Here is a 25,873-nt window from a genome sequence, read left to right on the forward strand (position 1 = left end):
CGTCCTTTCCCCAAGGGCAGCCGGGAGCAGCCAGGAGGCGCGTGCGTGAGCAGGGGGACCAATCCAAGTGCTCCTGTCCATCTTCAATGGGGAGGGACAGCGCTAGCGATCTGTTCTTCTGCAGGTTTTTCATACTGGGTTCTTTATGGGGACGGGGAGAACACTCCACACAGAAAGGCCCGGGAGATACGCCACCTGCGTACCTGACAACCCTGGGGAGAACTCGCCCCCCAGCGTCCCAAGTGGGAATCGAACCCAGGACCTTGTTGCTGTGAGGCAACGGTGCTACACGCCGTACCACTGCGCCGCTACGTACTGCACTTCCATCGCACCGTTTCTCCACGGCGATTCGTGTCAGTGCGACCCCCGTTGTCTACAGAAAAACTCACTGTCACGGCAGATTGTTACAGAAAGCATGCCCCTTTCCTTTAAACGTTTCTGTAAGAAAGGCAAATTCTGCTTTCCAGGGTGTCGTAAATTTACATGAACATTTATTTTTCTTCAAACTCTCCATTTCTCTCTCCGTTTAAGACGAGTCACTTGCTGAGGAGGACGAGCAGCTCTCTCAGCGTACGTGTAACCATGGAAATGACACATTTGGTTTGACTGTATTGTGGACCAGGTGGAAACAGTAGAATTTGAGATAGTAGGATCTCAAAAAGAGATATGGGTTGTGCTGCCATTATCTCCTTTTGAGACTGCCTCGAGTGGTCAATTGCTTTTCTACGGTTACTACATATATATTCACAAAAAACACACAGTAGTAACATTCAATAATTTATTTACCGATCATTCTTATCATTTTAGTATTTACATATCTTCCGCAATAGGCTATAGTTCTGAATTAAATGGTTGCCAGGCAACATGGGCTATCTCGCCTATTTGGGTTGACCTTGTTCACATGAGCCTATATAGGCATAATTCAGGTGGTTCACGTTTATTTGAACATTTCCAGCTATAGTGCAGTTATTAAAACAGTTCTCCAGAGCACTCGTTTTCGCTGGTAGGGGTGTGGAAGTGTTGGAGTCGGACTGATGAGTGTGTTTTTGTAATAGGATACGAAAAAGGCGAGGTTGCTGCGAGTGGTTGCCACGCAAAGCATAGTAGCCTACCGCTTGATCTTATCAATGGCCTCGTCAATGAGATTGACGGCGCATTAATACTAATTGTTATGCGGTCGCAGCCGAGTATTTTACAATGGCTGCTAGCTAATCAGAATCAAGTATCCAAACTCTCTGTTGTAGAATAAATATTAATCACAATTATTAATTACCATTTTGAAGCAAATTATCGCAATTATTATGTTTTATCATAATCGTGCAGCCCTAGTTGTGATAACGTGAAGGTGTGAAAATGTTTTGCCACATACATATCAGGAGAAAATACGGATTGTGACCCCGGCAGGAAACTTCAGCAGGGGTATGAAAATTGAAAATCTGTTGAGTTGAAAATCTGGGTTGATGAATATGGACATATATACCTGTATTGCATTCCAAAACCCAACACTCGCAGACAGACAACACATCTAGTTTTGTCCATGCTTGGACAGCAGTTTTCTCTGTTCCCTCAAGTGGGTAGTGTGTGTGTGTGTGTGTGTGTGTGTGTTAGGGCTGGGTATCGATGAGTCGATTCGATTCCGATTCACAAGGTTCAGAATCGATTATCACGATTCAATTCGATTCGATTCAATATCGATTCGGTTAGTGTTACTAAAACCTTTTTTTTTTTTGCTGTAACCTTAATTACATGACTGCCAAGTTATGCAACACATCAATACTAGGGCTAGGTATCGATACTGATTTCCAAAAATGAATGAATGAATGAATCATTGAATGAATTAATGAACTATTCATTCCTTCATTTATTCATTCATTCATTAAATAAAACATCGATTTTGGGATTCATGAATCGATTCTGAATCATTTGATTCAGAATCGATGAATCGATTTTTGGAACCCAGCCCTAGTGTGTGTGGTGACAGCCCAGCTCACTGAGGGCTAGCAGGGAGGGAGGAGGAGTGGTTCTCCTGCCCCTTCCTCAGTAATGGCTGGTGGGGAGAGGCCGGCCTACTCACTGGTGAGGAAGAGGATGGACTCACCTGAAGAACGTGACAAAGAACTGCACCAGATCCATGAAGTTACTGTGCTGAGAGAAAGCAATCTGTGGGGGGAGAGAGAGAGAGCAGACAGAAATTACGCTTTAACTAGCGGAAATCCCAGTGTGTGTGTGTGTGTTCAGCAGGAAGGCCTAAAGATGCAAGCTTCGTATGAGGTGACCTTGTAGATCTTGCACGAGGACCAGAGTAGCAGGGTCTGGCTCTATTAGAAGAGACATCAAAAGCCATCTTAATGTCTCAAATATATAACAAATCAGTGTCTTCCAACTGCCACAAGACCTAGTACACACACACACACACACAGCATTAGTCACAAGGTAGTACACACATAAATGTTGTCAGGCAAACATCAATATGATGTTCTGCCTAGTCTTAGCTGCTGGCCAATAACAGCGGAGCTAATGACAGCAGACTGGAGGCTGTTGCTGCAACACTGGCAGTGATCCACCACAGGCCCATCCCATGCCCGGCCACTTCTAGGCTGGCTCAACAGTGCCCCTTGCTGGCGGCGAGGAGGTAGTGCGCCTCCGCTGACAGAATTCCCCTCACACGCGCCACCACCTCCACGGTGACACCTCGGTCCAAAACTCATCATCACCCTGGTTATTATTCCCCGCAAAGCTGGGATTTGCATACAATCTCACAGCAGGGGAAGACAAAAGCTGATGAAAACTGCTCAACGCACGTCAGATTAGGTTATGAATGCTTAATGTGCGATCAGGGGTGAAAATACGCACACACAAAAAATGATGGTTTAGAATATGTAAAACTAGATTGATTTATGCAAACCAACACCGAATCTGAAGCAATAGCAGCTACGTTCTGGTGCTGATCAAAGCAGGGCGACCTGGACAGGGCTATGCTTGTTTGCCTCAGAGGACCTTTGATGGGGAAAAAGGCTGACGCTTGAGCCTCTAACAAACACGCACACATATGATGATGTCAGCCCACTGGCCGTTATCAAAACAAGACACCCACACCAGACGGGTAGGAGATCCTTATTGTGAATGCCATGTGCTTTCCACAGCCTGCTAACTGCAGCGCCGCGTGCCGAGGCTGCCAGACAGTAAGAAAATGGAGGCCAAGAGCGCAGATGGAAAAGTGGAGAGGGTGGCCGGCAGACCACGGACATTTTCCATCTTCCTCCTCTCCCTCTTTTTTTTTTGCTTCTTCTTTTTTTCTACATTCCTCCGTGCCCAGCTATTCGGAAGCAGCAGCTCTCATTTCTGCTCTCTCTCCCCGTCGCCCCTCCCACTTCCTCAGAGCCGCTCCAACATAAGCAGGGTTCTGGAGGGCTGGAGTCCATGCAGGGCTGAACATTAACACCCGCCACCCACCAATGGCGGGTAACATTTCCATTTGGCGACTAAATTTCGGAGGCTATCCGCCACGCTCGCGGGTAAATGTTTGTACCAAAAGAGTCATTTAATAAATTATGCGTGAAATGTCATCACATTCATGCAATAGACCGGCGTTGTGTTCGTTGTGTGTTGCACTTAACCCTCCTATTGTGTTCGGTCAAGTCAGACCAATTTACAACTTAAAATCAATCATAAATATTGTGTTTTACATTTGATTGCCCAAGACCTTATGATATCCTCCACACTAGGCATTTGAACATATAAAATTGCTGACCAACCACTCGCATTGAATTTTGAGGTTTTATTCAACTTTATAACATCAGGGTTGTTCCCGAACTTCCTGGTCAAAACTAACCGACATAGGAAATGAATGAGTAACACAAAAATGCCCCCCCACCCAGTTCATTCCCAGTTCAGCCCCTGAGTAGGCTAGAGACCATGGATGTGCTAGAGACACACGTTTTTCACCCGTGGTGCAGGTGGGTCACCTGCAGAGCGGTACACTGTCCTCGACCGGCTCTGACCTGAGGGGGCAGAGTCTTGCCACCACGCCACTATGCACGCCACGGACAACACAACTCAGCCCTTGAGTGGGCTAGAGACACACGGTCTCAAACGTTGGGTGCAGGTCGGTGGCCTGGAGAGGGGTACACTGTCCCCGACCACCTCTGACCCGAGGGGGCGGAGTCTCACCAGCACGCCACTAAACACGCCATGGACACCACAACTCAGACCTTGAGTGGGCTAGAGACACACGGTCTCAAACGTTGGGTGCAGGTCGGTGGCCTGGAGAGGGGTACACTGTCCCCGACCGCCTCTGACCCGAGGGGGCGGAGTCTCACCAGCACGCCACTAAACACGCCATGGACACCACAACTCAGACCGTGAGTGGGCTAGAGACACATGGTCTTCACCCGTGGGTGCATGGAGATTGCCCAGAGGTCACCGTACTGTCCCTGACCGGCTGTTACCCACGGGGGCGGAGTCTCGCTACCACGCCACAACGCCACAGACACCACAAGCTACACGATTTGACAAAAAACATAAGACGAGATTATGTTCATCCATCAGATGGAAAACACCCCCCCCACATACACACACACACACACACACATATTCATCCACGTGAACCACACATTTCAGACTGAATTTGTTTTACAATAAATGTTCATTTTGGAATACATTTTCAGTGTCTCCTTTCTATATTCACTGCAGTTATTCATGTTAACCACTAGTCTGAGACAGTGTTTATAGGTTAAAAAGGTGTTCTAGTTAAGTAGTATGATGATGTAGAGAAGCTTTCTCTTCTATTTTCTATAAGAGTAGAGAAATAATTGGTGCATAACCTTGGCGCAACATTCTGCGGGTCGTATGCACCCCCGGGAGTTCAAAACCAAAGTCCACGCCACAATTGTTCTCGCTTGGAGAACTTTGCCCTTAAAGTTTAAATTGATTGATTGATGTATAGCCATAATTTGACCCACTGACCTACCTGAGCATGTAGAATTCTAACATGCCATGTGTATCACATCAGATGCCTTCACTATGCCTTTTTATCCATTATTAGTACATTCCTCACCCCCCCCCCCCCATATACATTTATATATATATATATTTGTCTTAAATAGATCCCCAGACTGTCCTGAGTGAATAGCTATGTCACATGCCATGTTTCTGACATGATATCCAGTCAGTATGACATTTTTCATGATTGGACATTCCTGACATTCCTTGACCCAACCCACATTGAAACCTCTCCAGAGAAGTCGTATTATTTAATATTCTCATCAGATTTTGCACAGTATATGTTGAAATATTGAAGAACTGATCCAATGTGTTGTTTGGCAGATATATACAGAGTTTCAGGGTGTAACTGGCCTTCTTATTTGAATTTCTGAATAACCGGAAATAAAATATTAAATTTATACTGTGTACTTAGTCACATGACAGTAATTTGGTAATATCTATGTTAATTATTTAATCAGATTTAACATCTCACAGGTCTCAGCTTTCACCAGATACCAGATATACCAAATTTGACCTTTTAGTTTAAAAGATAAAGCAGTTAAAACAGACCGGCTAAATTTGGCCGCGAACAACTTGGAAAGGGGGCCAAACAGGAACACAATAGGAGGGTTAAATAGCTCTCCCGCTGCACCAAATAAAGTTCTCAATCACATGACTGTTGCGGAGCCTCGCGCACTAGGAGAGACTGGTGACGCGAGGCTACTCGCGCACAGAAAATCGTTCCCATTTACCTCAAGAGGACGCGCGCTACTACAGTAGACACCTAAAGTAGATGTGTACCATCCTGTCTCTGGGCTTCCATAGCATACCAAGTCACTGTTTCTCAGAAGGGATGTCTTTGATCGCTTGTCATGTAGCTTATAAGCTCTGAAGACGGTACTGGTTCCTCCTTGACTGACTTCACTGGTCATCCAGCTCAGGTTTAACTTTACATGATGACAGGCTGTGAATATGTTACAGTATATGTATTTTGTACATAAACACATTAAGACCATGAGGTTAAGGCTTGGATGGATCATTTATATCTCATATTTGTGTAGGGTTAGGTAGTTATGGATAATTCTACACCGTGGAAGTGAATGGAAATTAATAATTTAATTTCTATGAATTGCAATGTTTCTAGGCATCGAATTAAACTAATTTATTTGAAATTTTACTTTGGCCTCTTCCTTAAGCATGTATTCAACATAATACTATTATCTGAATGAAAAGTACTGAAACAGATGCATAATGTGACAAAAAAGGCTATTTATTATTTTGGCCGGTAAAAAATATACTAGGCCGGTGGATTTTTTCATCTACCAGTCCCCTTGGCAGGTGAGCCAAAAAGTTAATTTTCAGCCCTGAGTCCACGCCCCGCCACAGCTCCGGGAAGGCCTCCCCTCCCGCACACAGGCGGGCCCGCGGCACCGGAGGGCCATTTCTTGGAACCGCGGCGCTCAAGAGTTCCTAGGAATTCAAGCCCTGGCATTTGCGGGGGAATATCTGAAATTAGTCCTTATTGACTTACAGTATTGAGGCACAGGCTTCCTCGCCCTCTGTGGTATCGTGAAGCGTGCAGTATAACAGTGCTGCTAATGAGACAATAACTGCCTCCCGGGTCCAAGCTAACAAGCATGGTGCCGTTTTTGTTCAAAAATAATACCAGCGTGGCGGCTGTATACAGTATTATTCAGACTGTGGAAGTTGTCAGACTCCGTAAGGGGCCAGAACCAAGCCGCTTGTGTCTGGGCCTAATCCTGAGTGTCCGGTGGATGTGGCGTCTTATGTCGCAGAGAGGGAGGGGCGTGGAGGAGCCCGGGGGGGGGGGGGGGGTGGATGATGCCCTCATTATGTGCCCAGCGGAGGGTGACTCTTTAGGCCAGGGAGGGATTTCACGACGGGGCCTGTCGCCGAGCATTAACGCTGGAGGAATGCCAGAGCTAACGTCTCCTGACAGCCACTAGAATCCTAATGGCATCTGGAGGAATACGTCCTTATCGGCGTGAGGACAGACGAACCCTCCGCAGGTCTGGACAAAGATTTGATAAGGTGCGGTGCGAAATGAAAACGAGGCAAGAGGGATCAGGAGGATACGTCCACATAAACGGGATGAACGAAGATGACAATACAGAGGAACAGCTGGCATGAATTGGCGAAGCCGGGCGGCGATGCGGGTGTGGTCGCATAGAGCATTCCTACCAGCCGTAGACACTACGTCAGCAGCGGCCACGCATGAGCCAGCAGAACAAGCGCATCCGACTAGCGCAGCAATCAACCATGTGTAGCTGAGCATGCTGCGCAGAATTAGAGTTTATAGCCTGGTCTTGCACAGCGGTGAGGGAGAAGTCTGAGAGGTTGGGCTCATCTCTACGCACCACACCACATGTTTACCAAGACAGGGAACAGGAAATAAGGAGTGTAATTAGTTTGCTTTGCGATGTCATTTCCTCTGCAAACATTATTAAATTCACAATTATTCTTTGTCTGCGGAGCATTTAAGATGCGTCGATGCACACAAATCGATCTCATTACGGTGGTGATTTGGTTTTGATCATCTGGGCCCTCATGGGAGAGAATTCACTTGACTCAACTCAAATCTCAAAGGCATCGTTTTCAAATAAAGAAATGGAATAGAGTTAGAATGACCATATAGTACATGGTTGGCATGAAGCATGGTTAACTCCACAAATCTATCATTCTAAATACAATTCCTGCGCTGCTCATCTGAGTTAGGAGTTGTTAGAAGTAATGTTTGAGATAAACCAAGTGGGAAATCACCCCATAGTCTGACATGACCATGGCCAAACGGTCTCATTCCCTTGGTTAACTACTGTAGGTCTGTTGCTGACTTAATTCAGGCAGTATTATGGATGCCACAAGGTGCTCAGCTCTCAGGCTGAATCTGTATGTAAATGGGACACACACAAAAAACAATGCGCATATACTGTATGGCCTCCCCTGATATTTTCCTGATTAAATGTAATTTTGTTTTTCACAAGGTAAGCATTCAGTATGCGCACAAACCAGCAGTCTGAAGCAGAGAGACAAGTATACACACACACACACACACACACACACACACACACACACACAGGCATCATAGAGGCCCCTGCAAACACTACACCGCCTGCGTCACCACCACTGGACTTCCGACCACATGCGCAAGAGAAACACAAACAGGCACAACCTCGGGGCGCTGAAGAGAAAACTCCATCGAACTGCAGCGCCATCAACTCCCTTCGCTTGCCCACTCTCTGCTTGCACCATGTGTTTCAACTTAACATTCCACTTTGCCCTTGTATTTCCTACAGTCCTCTTTATCAACTATTCTAACACCCTGCTCCAGGCTAGTGCTTGTCGACCCATCAACCACCTACCACTCCACACACACACACGCGTGCCACCCCAAGACACTTGACAGACTGCTAAAAGAAAAGGCAAAAGAATTCAAGCGAAAATGACAGACTGAAATGAGACAGGGCGGAGTGGAGGAAATGGGAGCGAGAGAGAGAGAGAGAGAGAGAGAGAGAGAGAGAGAGACACAAGTGGAAAATGTTACCTCGCCGGCGAAGGTACAACTCCATGGAACGGCCAGGAGCAGTGACCAGGCTAAACCAAGAGGAAGGACACTAGGCTTGGGGAGCAGTGGCCCCAGAGGGGCATCCCACACAGGAGGAGAGAGAGAGAGAGAGAGAGAGAGAGAGGAGAGGAGGAGAGGAGAGGAGGAGAGGTGGGCCAGGAGCACCGGGGGAGCTCTGCGCTGCTGTGTAGCTGGCCGGCCTGTGTCTCTCTTCCTCTGGCTGAAGCTGCAGATGGCTGCTCTCTCCCTCTCATTCACGCACACACACACACACACGCACGCACGCACGCACACACACACACACACGCACGTACATACGGGCAGGACATGGAGGAACGAGAATGGAGGCGGGCGAGAGAAGGGTTTTTTCATGGGTGGGGGCGGAGGGGTGGAGGGGAGCGGAGCCCCGGCCAAATCACTTCCAGAACTGAACAGATCAGGCACTCGTTATGGAACACCCCTGTGTGTGAGTGCTGGGCCCTGCACCAGTACACACACACACACACACACGCACGCGCACGCACACGCGCACACACACACACACTCATACAGTACTGCATGTACCCACCAACACTTTTATGTGGTGAGGTGCTGAGGTGTTGCTATACGCAGAATAAAACAGTTCTATCTGAATAAAACAATAATACTGTAGCATTACTCAAGTAACTTTAATTTGAGCTTTAAAGATGAACGCCATCTTAAAGGATGGGCCAAGCTCAGCGTTAATATTGCCTCTGTAAGCATGGATATACAATGTGCACATGGAATACAGCGTTACGAATCACTGCTACACACGGTATTGTTATGTATTAAATAGCAGGATTAACACTTTAATACTGACGTTAGCATGAAGACTGGCACTCGGAGTACAGGCTGGCACCCCCCCTTTGACACACACACACACGCACACACGCGCACACACACAGTCTTCACCCCTTCCCCCTGCACGCACACACACATGCACAAAAACACACGCACAGACTCACGCACGCACACACATAAACATACACACACACACGCTGTAAGGGCACTGAGTGCACCAGTAGAGCTGGGGTCTGGCCGGGCTGCATAAACACACAGCAGCAGTCCAGCTGGGAGACAGAGGGGCCTATTCACCGCTAGCCTAGCGCGTCTACCTGGGAGCCACATCAACACAGGGGCAGGAACATTATGCACCACTGACATGCGTGTGTGCGTGTGTGTGTGTGCGTGCACGTGCATGTGTGTGAGAACGTACGTGTTGTACTGCATGCATGCATGTTTTAGGCACATCGAATTCTACTGTAATTCTTCATTTTTTTCATTGATGAAGACATGCTCTTCATGGTCATTATCTTCTCCACCATGAATGTCTAAGGGAAAGTAAGTCAGCAAAACGACTGAAAATGGTTGGCGGGAGTGGACTTGGACTCACTTGGATCTTAATGGGCCAGGTGAAGTTGCTGACATAAACGAAAAATGTTATGTTTGGGTTGTTGCGGAAGTCAAAGTTCTCGTTGGAGAAACTGTCTTTGAACTCCTTGATGTTACTCCTGGACACGATGGGAATCTCTTCGCCAGTCTGGGTTCCTGCTAATGACAGACAGACAGACAGACAGACAGACACAGACAGACAGAAAGACAGATTACCATGTCTGAGGCCTTCAGGCCATGTCTTACAACAGGCATCGTCGTCCTAAAGTGACCCATCCCGATGGCCGACCAGCGGACCAAGGACCGGGGGGGAGGGGGTCATTGTGCCGTCTGACGTGAGACGACACGCGTGACCCCTGTCGGTCTATACTGTACCTGTGAAGCTGGTGGCCCAGGTGATGTTCAGGTTGAAGTTCTTGGAGGCGTTGATGAACATGTCCAGATCCCGGTTTTGCTATATAGAGGGGTGAGAACACAGGACGACTGATCAGTGAATGTTCCAACAGCGGTGGAGGAGAGGATGGTGTTCAGGGGCTCCTCCCAGGAACCTGAACAACCGGCCCTGGAACATGAAGATGTACAATTTACTGCAAACTCATGAACTCAACAAAGCATTAACAAACTTAACTTAACATTAACATACATCAACAAACTCAACAAAGCATGAGTGAATGTGTCCAGAGGCAGTCCAGTGAGACGGTCCGGCCGCTGTGCACTCCCAGCATGCTCTAGTTCCCTACCTCGTCGGGCGTGGCCACGAAGTTGATGGCGGTGTAGTAGCGGTCATCCTCCTGGGAGAGGCTGAAGGTGAACTGGTAGTCGATCAGCAGGGTGTCTGCCGGGGGGGGGGGGGACAGGAAACGATGTCAATGTGTCATCCACATGCTACTTATTGTAGTTAAATAGTTAGGCTGGGGTAGACAGTATTTTTTTCCCCATTGCAGGGGGGGGGGGGGGGGTGGGGTGGGGTTGGAAGGTCACTTGGTTGGCTACTCTCTCTTTTGTTCTATATATTTATTGTGAGCACTATGACAGATATTCCATAAGAGGGTACAGTATCATTAATAAAAATAACCACCCATACAGTACCCACACACACAAGCATTTCCATTGCCAGTATCAATAATACAGTATACTGTACACAATCCATCGTTGACATCCTCCCGTGCTGTCACCCAGAGCCTTTTTTTCTTTTTCCCTCCCCCCATAACTCCTCCCTCCCACCCTTCCTTCTGCACAGTCCCCCCCTAACTCCCATGCACAAACACACACATACAATAAGGAAACTAAATACAACACAGCAGAAATAACATACAAACAAAACAGTAAAAAAAAAAAGGACAAAACAAACAAAACAAATTTAAAAATAAAAAGTCAAATCTTAATTGTTTCTAAATAATATACAATCCGTGTGAGGGTGCCATTTTTTTTTATTTTTTTTTAAATCTAGGGGTCTACCTTTGATATTGTAATAAATCTTATCCAACAGCAAATAGCTTGTAAGTTAATTTATCCAGTGAGACAGAGTCGGAGAGCCAGATCAATACTGTATATCTGTGTCCTGTATACTGGTGCCAAGGAGGCACAGACCAGGAAAAAGAGGGATAGAAAGGTGTTAACAGTTAGAATAGATACCGTATAACAGAGTTCCAAAACGATGAGACTTGTTTACACGACCAAAACATATACCCTTTTGTTTCTTACAACGCCAGTAGAGAAAAGATATTTCACCTTCAGTCATTTTATGGAATTTCTCTGGTGTGTAACAGGTCCTATGCACCATTTTGAACTTGGTTGGCTACACTCCTAGGGAACCTGAACACTGTACTTGTTCTGACACTGAGCAAAAGACTGGTATTTCAGCGTGGAGAACAGGGCTTTCATAACCTATTCAATAATTCACAGTCAATGCCCCCCTCCCTCGTGCTTTGGTTAAATTACTATCTGGAAGCCTGCTTTGATGTGAAGCCCACTTTACGAGACACATACCAGTCTTATTATGGACCTGAACAAATAGATGAGTCAGTTTGACAACTTTTTTATTGTGATTGCTCTCCATAGAGGTCTGTAATTGGAATTTCACTTACAGTAACACGTTCCCTTGAGGGGGTTGCCTTGGTAACGGTTCTCTAGTTCACATCTGAAAATAAAACGGCATTGGAGAGAGAGAGGAGGGGGAAGGAGGAGAGGGGAGGAGAGTTGAAGGAGGGCATCTGAGTTCCAATCAACGTGAGCGGCTATCCATACATCACATGGAGCAGAGAAAAACATCCTAACAACTCCATCAGTCATGACCTTCAGTCAATGGGAGCTGGTAACACAGTGGAGAAAGGACAGATAGAAAGAGAGAGAGAGAGAGAGAGGTGGAGCTAGACTAGGCAGGCAGACAGTGACACAGACCCATGGTAGAATAGCGCTGGGGAACGGAAGGTGTGAAAGAGGAAGTAGAGAAGAGACACACTGGGCAGGGACAAACACAAGCCAAGATGGCCGTCAGACTCACTGGTGGCAGTGGTCCCCTTTGATGCCCTTGGTGGTGCAGAAACACTTCCCGTTGCTGGGGTTGCACATGCTGGCGTGGCCGTTACACTTGCAGGCTGCGAAAACGACAAGGTCCTCACATCTTAGCGGAGGACAGCACAGGGACAAGCGGAACATCTCCACATCTGCTTAGAACCGGGCCCCGCGGACCGCGGTCCTCACTGCATCGAAACGCCGCCTCTCACGGAGGCAGAGCCGGGACGGACTGACCGACCAACCGACTACTCACGCTGGCAGTTGCCCCCATTGGTGGGGTCCCCGTGGTAACCGGCGACGCAGCTCTCGCAGTGTCGCCCGCTCGTGAGGTCCTCGCACTTCTCGCAAACGCTCTCGTTCACGCACTGGCTGTGGCCGTTACACTGGCAAGCTGCAAAAACAGGGCAGGTTTCGAGTGCCTGGCTGAGGTGGACTACTATGGAATACAAAAACCTCAGAACACACGCAGGCGCTAGAGGTCAGAGGTCATTCACCCGACGGCCGTACGGTTCCAGAGATGCTCTTACCTGGGCAGTGGATGAAGGACCAGTTGTATTTGGTGTCGTGGGGGCACATGCTGACGTTGAGGGTGGGCTGGGGGTCGGCGGCGAGGCCCGGCTGCTTGGAGGGGGCGGGGCCCGACGTCTGGAAGGGGCCGCGGAACGAGCCCTCGATGCACTGGCCCCTCCCGGTGTTGCTGGGGTCGGTGCACCAGCCGCAGCCCGGCTGGTCCAGACACTGGCCGCAGGTCCGGTACCCCGAGCAGTTCTCCGCTGCCGCCGCGGGGTCGGGAGCGCAAGAACACAGAAGACACGGGTCAACACCAACGGCCCCCCGGGGGAAACCTCAACAGCTCGGACAACACGCGTCAACGCTGCGGCAGGGAGGGAGAGGGAGATCTGGGCTTTGGAGGGAGGGGAGGGGGGCTTACGTGGGCAGCTGTTCATGGTGTACCACTCCATGCACTGTCCGAAGGGGAAGGAGGCCACGTAGGCGTTGGAGTCCACGCACTGCTTCATGTTACTGCACCACATGCACTCGGAGCTGCTGCTGGTGCAGTCGGCGCATGTGGAGCGCAGGGCGCAGGGGGTCCGGCACTGCTTGGCGCTGAGGTTGGCTGAGGACAGAAGGGGGGCGGGGGGGACGGTCAAACAGAACACTCTGACAAACAAACAAATAACGGTTCTTCGGACCCCCCAAAAAAACGTTTTGAGTGTGCACACGTGTGTGTAAGAGAAAGAGAGAGAAAGAGATAGGGAGAGAGGGAGAGTGTGTGTGTGTGTGTGTGTGTGTGTGTGTGTGTGTGTGTGTGTGTGTGTGCGTGCGCCGGGACTCACCGGCGCGTTCACACAGGCTGCCGTTGACCGGGCTGATGCAGGTCTGGGCCTTCAGGCCGCTGGGGGCGGGCTCGGCCAGGTAGCCGCAGAAGCCGGCATCGCTGGGCTCGCCCGGCAGCCACTGCAGGGAGGTGTTGGTGAACGGGGACATGTCCTCCCAGCACCAGTACGACACGTTGATCTTCCTCAGGCCCACCCAGGGAGTCATGGTGGCCTTGTACTGCAACGCGTGCACACACACACACACACAAACGCGCGCACACACGAAATGAGTCCGTGTGACAAGGTAAAACTGTGAATCACGTCTACAACGGTGTAGTGCTACAGGCTGCACCGAGCTCAAGTTGGAGCGGGTTTACTAGTCGCACGTACGTATGATGAAGCGCTTAACCAAAGACGCGTCGCTCTCACCAGCACGTTCATGATCTGCAGCTCCTTCAGGACGAAGTCCACCTTCTTCTGGGTGGTGAGGGACGCCAGCACGGCGTTGCTGTGGCTCCTGCAGGTCAGCTTGGCATTGTCGTACGAGTCTTTGGCCGTGATGAACTTCATGCACGAGTTGCCCACCAGGCGCCAGGTCTCACCACAGACGTTCTCTGGGCGGGGGGAGGGGGTGGGGGCACAGAGAATCATCCAGCATGACAGCAGACACGTACGGTACGCAGGGTAACCGGACGGGGGGGGTGGTTTAGACGGAGTTGTCTAAGTTGTCAGTACCTGGCAGTGAGATGCACTCCTGGTTGCGAGCCTCCCACTGGCAGTTGGGGTTCATGGCGCAGCTCTTACAGCTGGTCTTCTTGTTGCAGACGTACGAGGGGTTGTCCTTGGGGCACGTCTCGTACTCCGCTATGGCGCCCTGGGACATGAACACAGTCGACGTGAACATATGAGGAAACCCTGGCATAGGAACATGCCCACACACACACAACACACTTACTGTCCCCGGGGAAAACAGTAAAAAAAACACAACATAATCGTATAGCTCACTATGAACACTACGAATAATGATTTCAGAAATCTGGAATAAAGAGAATACCTTATTAATCTCCAGGGGGAGGGGGGGATTTTACATACGTTCCGCTGTAGCATAACAAGCTACATACGTTCAGCTGTGGTACTGTAGACTACTCACTACTGCCAAACTCAACCTTCAAAAAGGGGATCTCTCTCCGATAAGGATGGAGTCCGAACCGGCCTTACCGCTGCGGCCGTGCAGTTGCTGCCTGTGGACACGCACTGGACGCCGCACCACTGGCAGCCGTTGGTGTTGGCGGTGCAGCTGTAGCAGTCGGTGTACTGGTCACACCTCTCGTTGTCAGCGTCTAAGAGCAACCAGGGAGACGACCTCGTTAGTGAAGCAATTTAAGACAACCTTGTTAGTGAATCAATTAGACAACCTCGTTAGCCGCGTATGGCAGACGACTGAAAAATACACAGGGAGAGCGCCGCGCAGATGGCTGATGGAGACCGTACGGGTTGCAGCGTCGTGTCGACGCGTCACCCAGGGGCATGAAACGGTGGCGTGCGGTGTTTTAAACATTTTTTTTTTCGTTCACCTCTAACTCCAGCACCTGCTAAAATGTATTTTGGACGTTTTTCAGCTCTGGTAAGGGAATAATGATTCCCACCTGACTCAGCTCAGCTCTGCCCTACTGGGGGGGCTTCTGAGGCGGGTCACGGCGGTCAGTTGAAGACACACCGTCTTGTATTACATCTGCGTGGGAGATAGAATTCTGGTTTCGGTTGGATCTGTCACTAGGCCTCTGCAGAGTCCGACCCTGGAAAATGAGGTTGCCGAAATGTGGGAATTGGAGGATTTTTCACCAGCCGTGACAAAATGGCAATGGCAGTATGAGAGAACTCACAGGAGGCCCAGCTAACAGATCCCTATGATTGCATACATCCACTGACACGGATCAACTCTCATACACACTCACACACACACACACACACACACAAATGCAAGAGTGAGTAGGGCTGCACGATTATGACAAAAGATAATGATTGCGATTATTGCTCAAAATGGTAATTGCGATTAATAATTGCGATTATTTAATATATAATATTAATATATAATAACCAAAATACTGCCAAATCACGGACGTTGATCCCTTTCTTGCTACCAACTCACTGACCTAGTTTTCGCTCATTTTTTCACTACTCACGGCTGCAGGTACTCTTGTGACAGTCTTGACCTACTGCTATGTTTTCTCAGTGAAATTGCTGCGCACAGCGCACTCAGCGGGAACGCATGTGATTGGTCAGACAGCATAAGCGCCTGTGATTCGTCCGTGTAGTCCTAGCACACTCAAGGTCATACACACACGCGGAGGTCATAATCGCGATTTCGATTAATTCACGATTAATTGTGCAGCCGTACGAGTGAGTGTGAGCGAGCGCACGCACACACATGCACGCACGCACACATACGCACACACGCACACACACGTACACCCACAGCCACACAGCCAGCTGGCCTCGCTGCCTGAGACAGACCTGCTATTTCAGCCTGTCTAAGAATACACGCGGCGAGTGACTGGTATCTCGCCAGACCGCTTGCTGCCGCGGGCGGCGGACACAGTGGGACACCAAGGCCCGCGTCTTCCATCCATGTGTGTGTGTGTGTGGGGGGGGGGGGGGGGGGTGCAGAATGCAGGTGGTCCAACCACTATGTAGTTGTGAGGCTGAAAACAGGGGGAGCGGCCTACATGTTCTGGCCCCGCAGACGGCTGGGAGGGGTCCAGGGGCGTCCCAGGGCAGGCAGGCCCCCCGGTCAGCGCTCCACCGGCACCGGATCCCCGGCCCGGCGGCGGCGCAGGCGGCGGCGGCGGAGAAGGCCGAGCAGCTGGCCGACGTGTACATCAGGACGTCGCTCAGCAGCAGACTGTTGAAGCCCCCGAACACATACATCACACTGGGAGAGGGGGAGGGAGGGAGGGGGAGAGAAAGAGAGAGAGAGAGAGAGAGAGAGGGGGGGGGGGAGGTGGTGACATTTCCACAAATTAGACAAGCAGGCAGGGGGTAGTTGAGCAGAGTACACATGAAAGAGGCAAGCCAGGCGAGTGACACGGTTCCCCACAGCGACGACGAACCCTTTGCTCTCTCCCTGGATCTTCTTTCTAGCGGAGCGTGTGCCTGAAAGAGCGTCTGGTCAAACGCCCGCCCCCCTCCTTGCCGGTTAAATGGCGTTGAAAGCGCTCCCCTCCTCTGCGAGCAGCCCTGACACGGCCCCGTGCCGGCGGAGCAAGCCTGGGTCGTCCCCCCACAACAGCCCACCTTCAAGTGGAGCGGTCCGCGGGGACGAGGGGGGTACATGGGAGGCACCCGCCTCCTTCTGATCCAAACCACTTCAAACAGCCTTCATGGGATGCCCTGCTTGGTCAGAGGGCGCCGCTCAAGCTTGCTCGCTCACTCTCTCTCTCTCTCTCTCTCTCTCTCTAACTCGCTCTTTCTCTCGCACGCACGCACGCACGCACGCACGCACACACACACACACACACAGCCGAGGGGGCTGCTGTTCACACGTACAGTACTCGAGTCATCATGGAGAGCCAGAGGACGTATTGTGCCGCTCAATCAAGATTATTTCTACGCTCAAGGGCATTTTCCCAGCCACTTTATAGGTTAACGGCGCTATCGTTAATCACTGATGACTGTACAGGGCTGATTCATACAGACTATTAACAGCATTAACAGTTGGTGCATTCCATTAGCCATTGTCATCTGATCTTACCTACGGGCAAACATTTCTTTTTAGGGAATTCAGAGTCCGTGCAGAGTGCTGTTTTACTCCTATGCTATCAGCCCTGCCAGCTCTCATTACTCATCCTCAGCCCTCCTGTTCCCTCAGCCAGTGTTGGTGACTGTGTCTAGAACCGTCTGTGACTGTCTAGAACCATCTGTGACTGTGTCTAGAACCGTCTGTGACTGTCTAGAACCGTCTGTGACTGTCTAGAACTGTCTGTGACTGTCTAGAACGTCTGTGACTGTGTCTAGAACCGTCTGTGACTGTCTAGAACCGTCTGTGACTGTGTCTAGAACCGTCTGTGACTGTGTCTAGAACCGTCTGTGACTGTGACCGGCTGTGACTCACTATGTCTGGGTCTGTGACTGTGTCTGTCTGTGACTGTGTTGGTCTGTGACTGTCTGTCTGTGACTGTGTTGGTCTGTGACTGTGTTGGTCTGTGTCTGTGTCGGTCTGTGTCCGTGACTGTGGCTGTGATTGTGTCTGTGACTGTGTCACAGAAACAGTCATGGACACAGACAGTCACAGCCACAGTCATCTATCTGTCTCATCTGACAGAATCACAGACACACCTGACTGTTTCTGTGACTGTTTCTGTGATTCTGTCTGTCTGTGTCCATGACTGTATCTATCATTGTGTCCATGACTGTCTGTGATTGTCTGTCTGTGTCTGACTGTGATTCTGTCAGTGTCTGTGATTCTGTCTGTGTCTGTGATTCTGTCTGTGTCTGTGATTCTGTCTGTGTCTGTGATTCTGTCTGTGTCTGTGATTCTGTCTGTGTCTGTGATTCTGTCTGTGTCTGTGCCTGTAGTACCTGTCGCTGAAGACGGCTGTGTGTCCGAAACGGTTGACATCGTGGTGGAGGTCTGGTCTGGGCAGCACTGACCATTCATCACAGGCTGTCAAACAAGCACAGAGAGAGAGAGCTCAAACTCTAGTGAACTGTTTCTGTAATACCAAACACTGACAAGCAATAAAGTATACATTTGAATAAAAAGAAAGCTGTATTGAGGTGATTTCAGGGGATATCAGTTTGTTTTTTTGAAAGAATAAATGTAGCCTGCATTAGTGCCACTGCCAACAGTATGACAATTCTGGCTCTCATACTGTCACTGTGCTAGTTATTCAGCCTCAAAAATACACATTAGGATCCAATTTGGATGGGTAGGCAGTGCCACCTGCTGGTAATCACTGTAAAAAAGCAGGGTAGATTTGAGTGAATTTACTAGCATGTCTGTCAAGAGTCAATATATCTGCCTGGAATTGTCTATCCTAATTGAGTTCAGCTTGTTAAGGAGGGGCAATTAGTCCTCAGGCCAACAGCTGCCATAGTTACAGCTGAGAGAGCTGCCAACACTGCAACTGCTCAGCTCAGAGAGACGTTTACTGACGTTTACCGACTCTAGAATGGGTCGCGCCGCTTGTGGAGGTTCGAAATCAGGAGTTGTACGCATATGATAAAGACATTGTTTGGTGGAAAAATCGCTGATGGCAGCTAAATTGCTCGGGATGCCAATTTGTGTGTGGGGAGTCTGAGGACGCAACAATTCGACAGTTCAACTAGTGGGATTGGTCAAAACTGTTGAGCAGGGTCTTTGTCCTCTGCAACTAAGAACAAGTTATGTCCTCAATCAAGCGGCTATCTCCATTCTCCACTCTTTACTATCTGTACTCTACACTTAAACACAGACAGGAGCCAAGCTGAAGTGATGAAAATGCAACGGGAGAAATTACAATCAAGTCATCTCAACCCCATAATGAACAGAGACAGTGTCTCAGGGGGTGTTCCCCTCCCCTGGAGATGCTAATCTCCCCACACGTCAATCATCCCATAATGATTGTGAAAGCGCACGTTCTGGAGGCGTCTCTGAGCCGGCGGGCAGTAGTGGCAAACTGTGCCAGCTCAAAGACATGACAAAGCATCCAAATAATGAGCTTAGGGGAGGAAAACATATTGTTTACAGTCAACTCGCGATGTGGAGGACTCTGAATTGACAACTGAATTGACAAGTGACTCTGACTTTTTGCAAAAACGTTCGCTCCTTCAACCAACCGGGAAATTTCCAATTCATTCTGTGCTTCATCATCATCATCATAATCAGTGAATGAGAGATTTATAATTCAGAGCACCTTCAACGCCAACAAACGGACAATACCATTCTCTATATGTGCAATGATCGCAACTCAATTCATGTGTGGGTTGTGGGCAGTGATGACAGTCGGGTCAGTTTCCAGGTGTGTGGCCGTGTGGCGCGTAGTGCTGACCCAGGTCGTAGGCCATGAAGTCAGAGGAGAAGCACTTTGCCCCGTGGCTCATGGACGTGTCGTTGTGCGTGTTTCCTCCGAACACCAGCATGGTTCCGCTCACGATGACCGCTGCGTGGAGGTAGCGGAAGAAACCGCTGTCCTTCAGAACCGTCCTGGGGAAACACATAACATCGTCCTCAGGAGGAGAAACATGCAGCTCTGAGCATGAGGAGTCAAGAAGATTAGACAGACAGACAGACAGACAGACAGACAGAGAGAGAGAGAGAGACAGAGAGAGAGAGAGAGAGAGAGCGAGAGACAGACAGACAGACAGACAGAGAGAGAGAGAGAGAGAGAGAGACAGACAGACAGACAGACAGATAGATAGATAGATACAGATAGACAGACAGATAGACAGACAGATAGATAGATAGATAGAGAGAGAGAGAGAGAGATATAGAGAGAGACAGACAGACAGACAGACAGACAGATAGATAGATATATAGATAGATAGATAGATAGATAGATAGATAGATAGATAGATAGATAGATAGATAGATAGATAGATAGATAGATAGGAGACAGACAGACAGACAGGCAGGCAGGCAGACAGATGAGACAGACAGACGAGACAGATAGACAAATGAGACAGACGAGACAGATAGACAGACAGATAGAGACAGACAGATAGACAGATGAGACAGACAGACAGACAGACAGACAGACAGATAGATAGATAGACAGACAGATAGACAGACAGACAGACAGACAGACAGACACAGACAGACAGACAGAGACAGACAGACAGACAGACAGACAGACAGACAGACAGACAGGCAGGCAGGCAGGCAGGCAGATAGATAGATAGACAGACAGATGAGACAGACAGACGAGACAGATAGACAGACAGGCAGGCAGGCAGGCAGGCAGGCAGGCAGACAAATCGATAGACAGACAGACGGATAGATAACTTAATTGATCCCTGGGGGGAACTTGTCGAATGGAGGTCGCTATAGTGCCTGAGCTCTGTGCACTGATGTATAATCGCTGCACCAACAAGAATGCAGAGTCATGCAGAAACAATCCTCAGGCACGCTCCTCTCTGGCCCCTCCCACTCAGCGACCATGTTGGAGCTCCGCTCACCATTTGCTCTTGTCCACCTCGAACTTGTACAGGTCTCCCGCCAGGCCGTACTTGTTGGCGCTGAAGGCCTTGTACCCTCCGTGGATGTAGATGGCTCTGGAGCCGGGGTCGAACACGCTGCTGTGTCCGTATCCCCCCTGGACCAGGGCGCCGTCTGTGCTGACCAGGCTCCACGTGTTCTGGGCTGCGGGCGGTGAGAGAGAGAGGGGTGGGGGGGGGGGCGGGTGCTGGTGGTTAGCGCCGTTCCTCCACCGTCCGACCGCAGCTGAGAAGGAGCGGAGCGCGGCGCTCATCCTCCACTCACCCATGTTGTACTCCTGCACCTGGCTGATGTAGCCGTACAGCGGGCAGTGGCCGAACAGGACCAGCATCACCGGGCTGTCCCCGTCCTGGAGGGGGGGCACGATGTGGGCAGAGTGGCCCACCACGGCGTACTGCTCCTTGGCCCGGGGACTCAGGGCCGCCCAGGTCTGGTTCTGGATGTGGAACACCCACAGCTGGCTGGTCACGTTGCCTGTCGAGTCGATCTTTCCCCCGTACATGTAGATCTTCCCCTGGGGGAGCGGGACACACAAGGGGAAGGGGCTCGGTTCTCAGCTCAAAACAAGCAGCGTTGTGAGGGACAGGAGCCAGATGGACCCGGAGGCGTCTACGCGTTTCGCAACCCAGTTTAGCGATAACACCATTGAGTTTAGGGTTAAGGAAGACCCTAACCCCTAACCTTAACGCTAACCTTAACCTTAACCCTAAAAGTAATCTCGCGACCCGGAGCCCCTACCTCGTGCAGAGCTAGAGAGTGGCCGTATCGCCCCATGACGGAGTTGACGGAGCGGTCGAGAGGAATCCAGCTCAGGGACGTGAGGTTGAACCTGTGAGGAGAGAAGGAGGGGGAGGGGGGAGGGAGAGAAGGAGGGGGAGGAGGAGGAGGGGGGGGACAGGCGTGAGGAGAAGCACGGACGCGACCAGACACTAGTCTTAAGACGGCGTGCGGGCGGTCCTGCACTCACGCCTGGACCATCTGGTAGTCCGAGGAGTTGAACACGTATCCCCCGACGACCCACATCACGTCCCCGTCCACCACGGCCTTGTGGGAGGCCCGGCCCAGGCCCGGCGTAGCGGGCTCCTCCCGGAACCAGAAGGAGGAGTTGGCAGGCACGGGCACGGAGCAGTTTGGACCTGGGGGGGAGGGATTAGCAAAGCAGATATTGTAGAACGTGACTTCACTTAGCAGCGACAGTGACGGTCTCTTAGCGGACTTATGACGAATGGGGGTTCATTCAGCGGAGCTGAGAGCAGCAATATGAAAACACTATGACAAAAGTGAGCAATAACGGCATTGACAGCAGAGGTCTGTTTTTCTCTCGGTGCGGCAATTAGATCACAAGCACACTGAGCGCCGGAGATAAGGGCAGTTAAATGAAGTCATTGTCTCTGGATGCTGTAAAGCTGCTGCTGCTGCCGGTGTCGCCATTTAAGAGCTAAGAGAGCATTTTGGCCCCCAGATGGGGCAATTTAAAAAGTTAAGTGTTTCTTCAAAAGAGGGGCCATTAACCAATATGGGACCTTGACGAAGTGGAGGTTAACGACGCGGCTGTCGTTGCGGAGCGCCGGGGTAAACTGCTGAGACACACAAACACACACACAGACACACACACACACACACACTCACAAACACACTCACAAACACTCTCTCTCTCTCCCTCTCTCTGGAGCACTTAATGACCAGGGTTGGAGTAAACCGGGGTGGTTGAGCCAACCTTGCCAGCCGCCCTTGCAGAGGCAGGTCTTGGAGCTGGCCTGGCAGCGGCCTCGGTCTGGGTGGCCACAGTTGGACACGCAGTAGGGGATGTCGCAGGCCTCTCCCTTCCAGCTGTCCTCGCACTCACAAGCCACGGAGCCCGTGGAGTTCCCCGCCGCGCGACACTCCCCTCGTCCCGAGCAGTTGTTGGGACATGTGTTCACCCTGAGGGGTCGGAGGGAGGGAATGGGGAACGAAGGGACGGACGGAGGGAGAGGAAGGGGTGGGGTATGGGGGGGGTGAAGATATAAGGGTGAGGGGTACGGGTGCATTGATCAAAACTATGCACAGAATAAATGGTTAAACACGCTAAAAATAGTCCCAGCTCTCTGGAAATTATTCTTTAAAGAAAACGACCATTCCCACAAGCACATCCAGCTGTGAAAATGAATAAAATGTTACGTTTTTCCAACTAGAGCAGCAAGCACCAGGGGGCAGGGGGAATAAAGGCAAAGTTTTGGAGCAAGACTGTTTGCCACAAAAGAGGTCTTCTTCATTCTCTTTCATGTTATTCAGGCGCTCGGGCACGGCTCGATGTTTTTGGCTTGACTGCCCCTCTCAGACACCAAAGACCCCGGGCGTTCACTTTTATTCGTTTCTAAACCCAACTTCAATCCCGTCGCCATGGAGACCGTACCAGTGACCGGTAAAACTCAGGGGTCCATTGTGGCCGGCGCAGACGCAAGGGTCAGGGGTCAGGGCCGGCCGCAGAGACTCACCTCGCTTTTCATCGGACGCTCCTTTTATGTGGGAATAACAGAACAATTCGCACAAATAAAATAAATAAAATAAATAAAATAAATAAAATAAATAAAATAAATAAAATAACAAATAAAACTTCTGCCGGTCTTTCGAGCCTCTAAGATAGAAACACGGTGCTACAGCTCTGCCAATGTCAGGAATGAATCACACAAACGTGTGACGTGTGTGTCCCAAAATGTCCTCAGGAGTGTGAAGAGAGGCCCGTGTCTCTCGCAGAGATCTCTCTCCCGGCCGCACGGCAGACGCGCGGCAGACAGGATTTCCGCTGCGGCGCGTCCGGGACCGAGCAGGGTGCTCTCGGGCAGCCGCGTGTTGCCGGCGTATTGTAGCTCGCGGCTCACCTGTAGGAGATGTTGAAGCCCGTCAGATTGTAGGCGGCGTCGCTGAAGAAGTGCAGGAGGGCGTAGCCGGACCGGGACACCACCTCAGGCACCGTCTCGTTGCCGTATCGCTCGGGCACTATCAAGCCGCTGCCATAAAAAGAAAACACACCCACCATTACGCGTCATCAGGGCTGAAGATTAACACCTGCCACCAGCCAAATGCAGGTAAAATGTCCAATTGGCGACTAGATTTCGGAAGGCTATCTGAAAAAAAAATATACTTGGCCGGTAGATTTTTTCATCTACAGTCCCCTTGGCAGGTGACTCACCGTGAGCCTATAGTTAATTTTCATCATAAAACGCACTTCGCATTTTATGTGCCAATAATTTGCAGGGGGTCAATACAGCACGATGGAGAAAGCAGTTAAATGTGACTGGGATGGTCCGAGTTGTCTCTGGGTACTGGTCGGTCTGAGACTGTGAGAGAAGGTCTGTCTGTGGTGCCCTGACCTGTACAGGTTCCCTCACCTCGGCTCAGACTAGGTATAGGTATAGGTATAGGTACTGCATTTGTAATGCGCTCCCCATCCAGTTGTTACACTGGCCCGGAGCGCCATTCACACACCAATGACGGCAGCTGCCATGCAAGGCGCTTGCCTGCTCATTGGGGTTCAGTGTCTTTCCCAAGGACACTTCGACAGGTAGTCAGGAGAAGCCAGGATTCGAACCACCGACCCTACGATCACTGAACGACCCGCTCTACCTCCTGAGCTATACTGCCGCTAACTTCCTACACAGGACGGGTGTTAGGAAATTCAGAGAGAAAGGATGGTCACACACATTAAGCTAATAAGATCAGCGGGAAGTGTTTTGCAGTGTGTGAGCGTGATCAGTATTAGTACTCCTCTAGTTTAGTCCAGGCTTAGCCCAGATTAACAGGCCATCCCTGAGGACACGCCCTCCTCTACACACCACTGACTTTAGGGTCCTGCTAACGATCGGCCAGCAATTGGAATCAGACGATATTCAAAATAAATATAAGATCGGGGAATTCCGATGCTTTCTAGTCGCCGATTGTCGAAAAACCCATCGCTGATGCAAATATGTGAGAGCCAATTCTCTGTGCGCATGGTTTTGTTTACATAATGATCAAGTATATATGGAGGTCGAAAAAAGAAAAGAAAATGTGGATACTTTTTGAACAGGACTCAATCTGATGGATGAAATGTATGTAAATGGAAACTGGTAGACCTATAATACTGCTATACCAGCTGCTATAACAAAACCAAAAAATGGTATCGGCAGTGTATCGGTAGATATAGCTCATAGACGACTGGCGATCAGTATCAGCAGCAAAAGACGTTATCCGGGCATCCCTAGAGAGGATCCGACGCTGCTAGCCAACTGTCCCTCCAACTATATTCAATAGCAGGCCTGAAAGTTGTTCTCCAAGCCACTACATATCCAGTCATGAAGCTTATCAAATTCTAAAAAGCCATCAAGCCATTTTCACTGTCCCTTACTGAGTAACATTATATAACATTACATAATCTGATGCTAAATAGTGATAGTGTTGCTTTGTTGCCTAGCTCACGGTTGCCCATGGTTTGTGAAGACTCTTCTTGGAACTCTTTCTGTTCAACTGTGCAGTCACTTCGAAGCAGAACAGAAACCATTTAGGAAAAGCTGTGTCACTCCCCTCGCCCTAAACGTCCACTGGCGCCACGAGAAACATGGGAGATGCGATTCGACCAGGATCGACTACTGTTCCCCTGGCTGGGGCGTCCAGCAGAGACCCACCTGAAGGCGGCGAGGAGCGGCGCGTAGACGGAGTCTCCGTCGTACACGTACAGGTGGTCCCAGCTGCACTCTGTGGCAAAGTGGTTGAAGCGCAGGCGGAGGATAGTGTTGGGCCTACAAGACAGAGGAAGGCAGTTATTCTCCAATAACAATCAATCAAAACGTCTAGATTTTGACCAGTGAAAATCCCTGGAAAGCTCTGGTAATAATGACGGGTTTA

General features: G+C 50.0%; 1 protein-coding gene across 3 annotated transcripts in view; it reads right to left on the reverse strand.

Annotated features, from left to right (window-relative positions):
* atrn (attractin) overlaps positions 1-25,873 on the reverse strand; it is a 70,369-nt gene that overhangs the window by 36,635 nt on the left and 7,861 nt on the right. For 2 of the 3 annotated variants that reach the window (XM_084437986.1, XM_084437988.1), the window contains exons 3-25: positions 25,654-25,767; positions 23,872-24,000; positions 22,728-22,933; positions 21,978-22,146; positions 21,749-21,839; positions 21,275-21,524; positions 20,971-21,154; positions 19,845-19,999; positions 18,394-18,478; positions 16,542-16,747; positions 15,034-15,155; positions 14,551-14,689; positions 14,245-14,429; positions 13,834-14,053; positions 13,428-13,613; positions 13,024-13,269; positions 12,750-12,887; positions 12,483-12,576; positions 12,067-12,119; positions 10,720-10,814; positions 10,355-10,433; positions 9,981-10,138; positions 2,099-2,160 (exon numbers count right to left, since the gene is read on the reverse strand). In XM_084437986.1, the coding sequence (XP_084294112.1) occupies positions 2,099-2,160; positions 9,981-10,138; positions 10,355-10,433; positions 10,720-10,814; positions 12,067-12,119; positions 12,483-12,576; positions 12,750-12,887; positions 13,024-13,269; positions 13,428-13,613; positions 13,834-14,053; positions 14,245-14,429; positions 14,551-14,689; positions 15,034-15,155; positions 16,542-16,747; positions 18,394-18,478; positions 19,845-19,999; positions 20,971-21,154; positions 21,275-21,524; positions 21,749-21,839; positions 21,978-22,146; positions 22,728-22,933; positions 23,872-24,000; positions 25,654-25,767 (3,366 nt within the window). The remainder of the gene's footprint in view (positions 1-2,098; positions 2,161-9,980; positions 10,139-10,354; positions 10,434-10,719; positions 10,815-12,066; positions 12,120-12,482; positions 12,577-12,749; positions 12,888-13,023; positions 13,270-13,427; positions 13,614-13,833; positions 14,054-14,244; positions 14,430-14,550; positions 14,690-15,033; positions 15,156-16,541; positions 16,748-18,393; positions 18,479-19,844; positions 20,000-20,970; positions 21,155-21,274; positions 21,525-21,748; positions 21,840-21,977; positions 22,147-22,727; positions 22,934-23,871; positions 24,001-25,653; positions 25,768-25,873) is intronic. The other variant, XM_084437987.1, reaches the window with a different exon arrangement.

Source organism: Borostomias antarcticus (assembly GCF_949987555.1).
Source record: "Borostomias antarcticus genome assembly, chromosome: 5".
In the NCBI taxonomy this organism is placed as follows: Eukaryota; Metazoa; Chordata; class Actinopteri; order Stomiiformes; family Stomiidae; genus Borostomias; species Borostomias antarcticus.